Below are 2605 nucleotides of genomic sequence, written 5' to 3'. Positions count from 1 at the left end.
ACTTTCACCATCCCTTCCATTACAGTCTTTTCACTTTCTCTGACTTTGCAGGATACTGAGATGTGTGCAATAGAACCCTTCAGTCGTTTAACTTCTGCTGCAGCTACAACTTCTTCACCAGTATATAAAGGAGCTGGAAATCGGATCTCCTGAGAAAGAAACACACAGCCTTGGCCAGGCATTTTAGTGCCCAGAACAGCAGAAATAAGTCCATTAATTAAAACTCCATGTACAATAGTTCTCCCAAACCTTGTTTGCTTCGCAAAATCTTCGTTTAAATGCAAGGGATTCGTGTCGCCTGTTAAATCAGAAAATGTAACAACATCATTCTGTGTAAAAGCTTTGGTAAGTTCAGCTTTGTCTCCAACTTTTATGTGTAAACTCTGTGGTAAAGGATGTCCAAGCACTGAGTTGAGAATTGCTAGCTTTGTCAAGGCTCTTTGTTGGAAATCCCCTCCCGAAATTCCACATCTGAAGGGCTGAAACATCTCAAGCAACTTCTGCTTCCTACAGCCAAACCAGCAACCACATTCAGTCCAGGACCAGTTCTCTGCTGTTGCCAGATAATGCCAGAAGAAATGGAGATGTCTGGTTTGGAGGGAAACAAAAACAAAGCAAGAAACAAACTAAAGCATTTAAAGCAAACAAATGACACAAATGAACATCAAATGCACTCAAAGGTGAAAATACCTGAATTTCCCTTCTACATAAGGGATTTAAAAATTAGAGCTATGTATGGCAGAATTTTGCTTAGCCATTGCTTCAGAGGCAAAGAATTATTGTAACTGAATGTATTAAGCAGCCTCCTCAGGAAAAAATAAGCTGTGGATGTGCATGTCCATGCATGCATTTTGAAATGAGGTCAGCTGACATCAATTATTAAAAAGGGAAGAAATGGAGTAGTGGGAATGAAAAATGGGACCAAGATGTGGGCCAAGAACAAAGGTTTCTAGAAATTCTTTTCTTGCAGATGTGTTAATGAGATCAGGACCTCTCACTGGAATGAAACCATGAAGTAATGAGTTAACATTTTACAAGATCAATTATAAGATGGGAATTGCTTCAACACAGGCCTATATGCTTGCATTGTAAGCGTTTCACTCCCAAACCAAGGTGTTTTTGCAGCTAGGCCATCTTTCTCTGAAGGGGCAGGGTGCTCAGCTAGCCAGACAACCTTGTAGGGAGGGCTGGCATTTGGGGGATGAAATCCAGCCCCCCCAGGGCTTTACCTGCAGCACTCGAAAGGCACACCTCCTGTTCTGGTAGGAGCCCAGCAGTGTTAGAGCACTCCAAAGCTTAACAAGGCCACTGTGCAAAAAGAAAACACAGTATATTAATAGAATTTATTTTTTGCAGTTTTCCTGCAGCACAAACATCTTGAATGAAAACCACGTTACATAAAAATCAATGAAACCTTAACTTAACAACAGGTAATTTCACCAATGACTTCTAGTAGCAACAGTGCACCCTGAAGGGTTACTGCAATCTCTTGTCCCTGACATGCAGAGATACATACTGTAACCTCTTCAAATCTACTTTACCAGCCCTGCTCTTGTTCTTTCTGTGCCTTTAAGCTCCCTCTTCTCCTAAATCACCTGCAGTTATTTCAACAGTCCTGCCGGACCGTTCTGTTTTAAAGCAGGAATAATGCACCAATGCACACAGGTTACCAAATCTTGCTGAAGTTTTATTTTCTGCATCCTCTATGCTGACATCTGCATCTCAGGCTTAATCCTTTGAAGACCATTTTTCATTTAAGAGTTTTGTTTGCTTACAAAAAAGTATTTTCATGGCAGAATCTGAGGCATGTACCTACTGCCCCTTACCTGCTAATAACTCTTAATATGGCAGACAGAGTTTTTTCCTCGTATGTTAAGACATCCACAGGCAAAGCTGCTCCAACCTATAAACAAATGTTACTTAGTAAGTCTTATCCTGTGCTCTTACAGTAGTTTATAAGCAAGTGAATTCACCGCCAGCACGTGACATCATTAAAGGTGTTTGCTCCAACCTCACATGGGAATTTCAGCTACACCACTGGATTTTATACAGCTCCCTTCCTCTGAGCTGTTTAGACAGAAGCCACTTTTAGTTCCACATTGCAGCTGGAGAAACAGGGAGCCCGCAGTGATGTGACCTGCTGAGAGACACTCACCAATACTGGAAACAGAGCCAAGCAGCCGCGTGGATTTCCCCACCCAAGAGGCTGTTCCCTTGCCACGCTTCTCCTTTTAAAACCTCACTAGTGAAAGCATCGATACCCCTAATTCTAAGAGGCAGAGATGGTGGGGCTACTTTGATTGCAGCCGCCGAGGCCAAACGCACAATTAGGAGCAGAGATACAACAGGGACCGGAGAGCAGTGAACGGCTGAACAAAGGGACAACCCGAAGACGCTTCTCCCGCCTCCGCGGGCCCAAGGATCAACCCGACCCCTCTCCCCGGGCCGATTCCGGGCCCAGAGCCCAGAGGGAAGCGGCGGCAGAAGGCAGGGCCGCTCCCCCGCTCCCCTCTGGGCCCGGCGCGGAGCAGCGGCCCCGCCGCGCCCGTCCCACCTCTCCGTGCAGCTCCCTCCGCGCCGCCACCACCAGCTGCTTGCACTGCGC

General features: G+C 45.4%; 1 protein-coding gene across 1 annotated transcript in view; it reads right to left on the bottom strand.

The window, feature by feature from the left end:
- Positions 1 to 531: 531 nt before the first annotated feature.
- The window catches only part of RPP14 (ribonuclease P/MRP 14kDa subunit), a 2796-nt gene continuing 722 nt past the window's right edge, over positions 532 to 2605 (bottom strand). Inside the window, exons 2-5 of the mRNA XM_009997033.1 lie at positions 2555 to 2599; positions 1827 to 1903; positions 1230 to 1308; positions 532 to 588 (exon numbers count right to left, since the gene is read on the bottom strand). Coding sequence (XP_009995335.1) covers positions 532 to 588; positions 1230 to 1308; positions 1827 to 1903; positions 2555 to 2599 — 258 coding nt within the window. The remainder of the gene's footprint in view (positions 589 to 1229; positions 1309 to 1826; positions 1904 to 2554; positions 2600 to 2605) is intronic.

Source organism: Chaetura pelagica, unplaced genomic scaffold (assembly GCF_000747805.2).
Source record: "Chaetura pelagica isolate M959 unplaced genomic scaffold, ChaPel_1.0 scaffold364, whole genome shotgun sequence".
Taxonomy (NCBI): domain Eukaryota; kingdom Metazoa; phylum Chordata; class Aves; order Apodiformes; family Apodidae; genus Chaetura; species Chaetura pelagica.
Note: the sequence above shows the minus strand (reverse complement) of the source record. Positions and strands in the feature narration are given on the sequence as shown.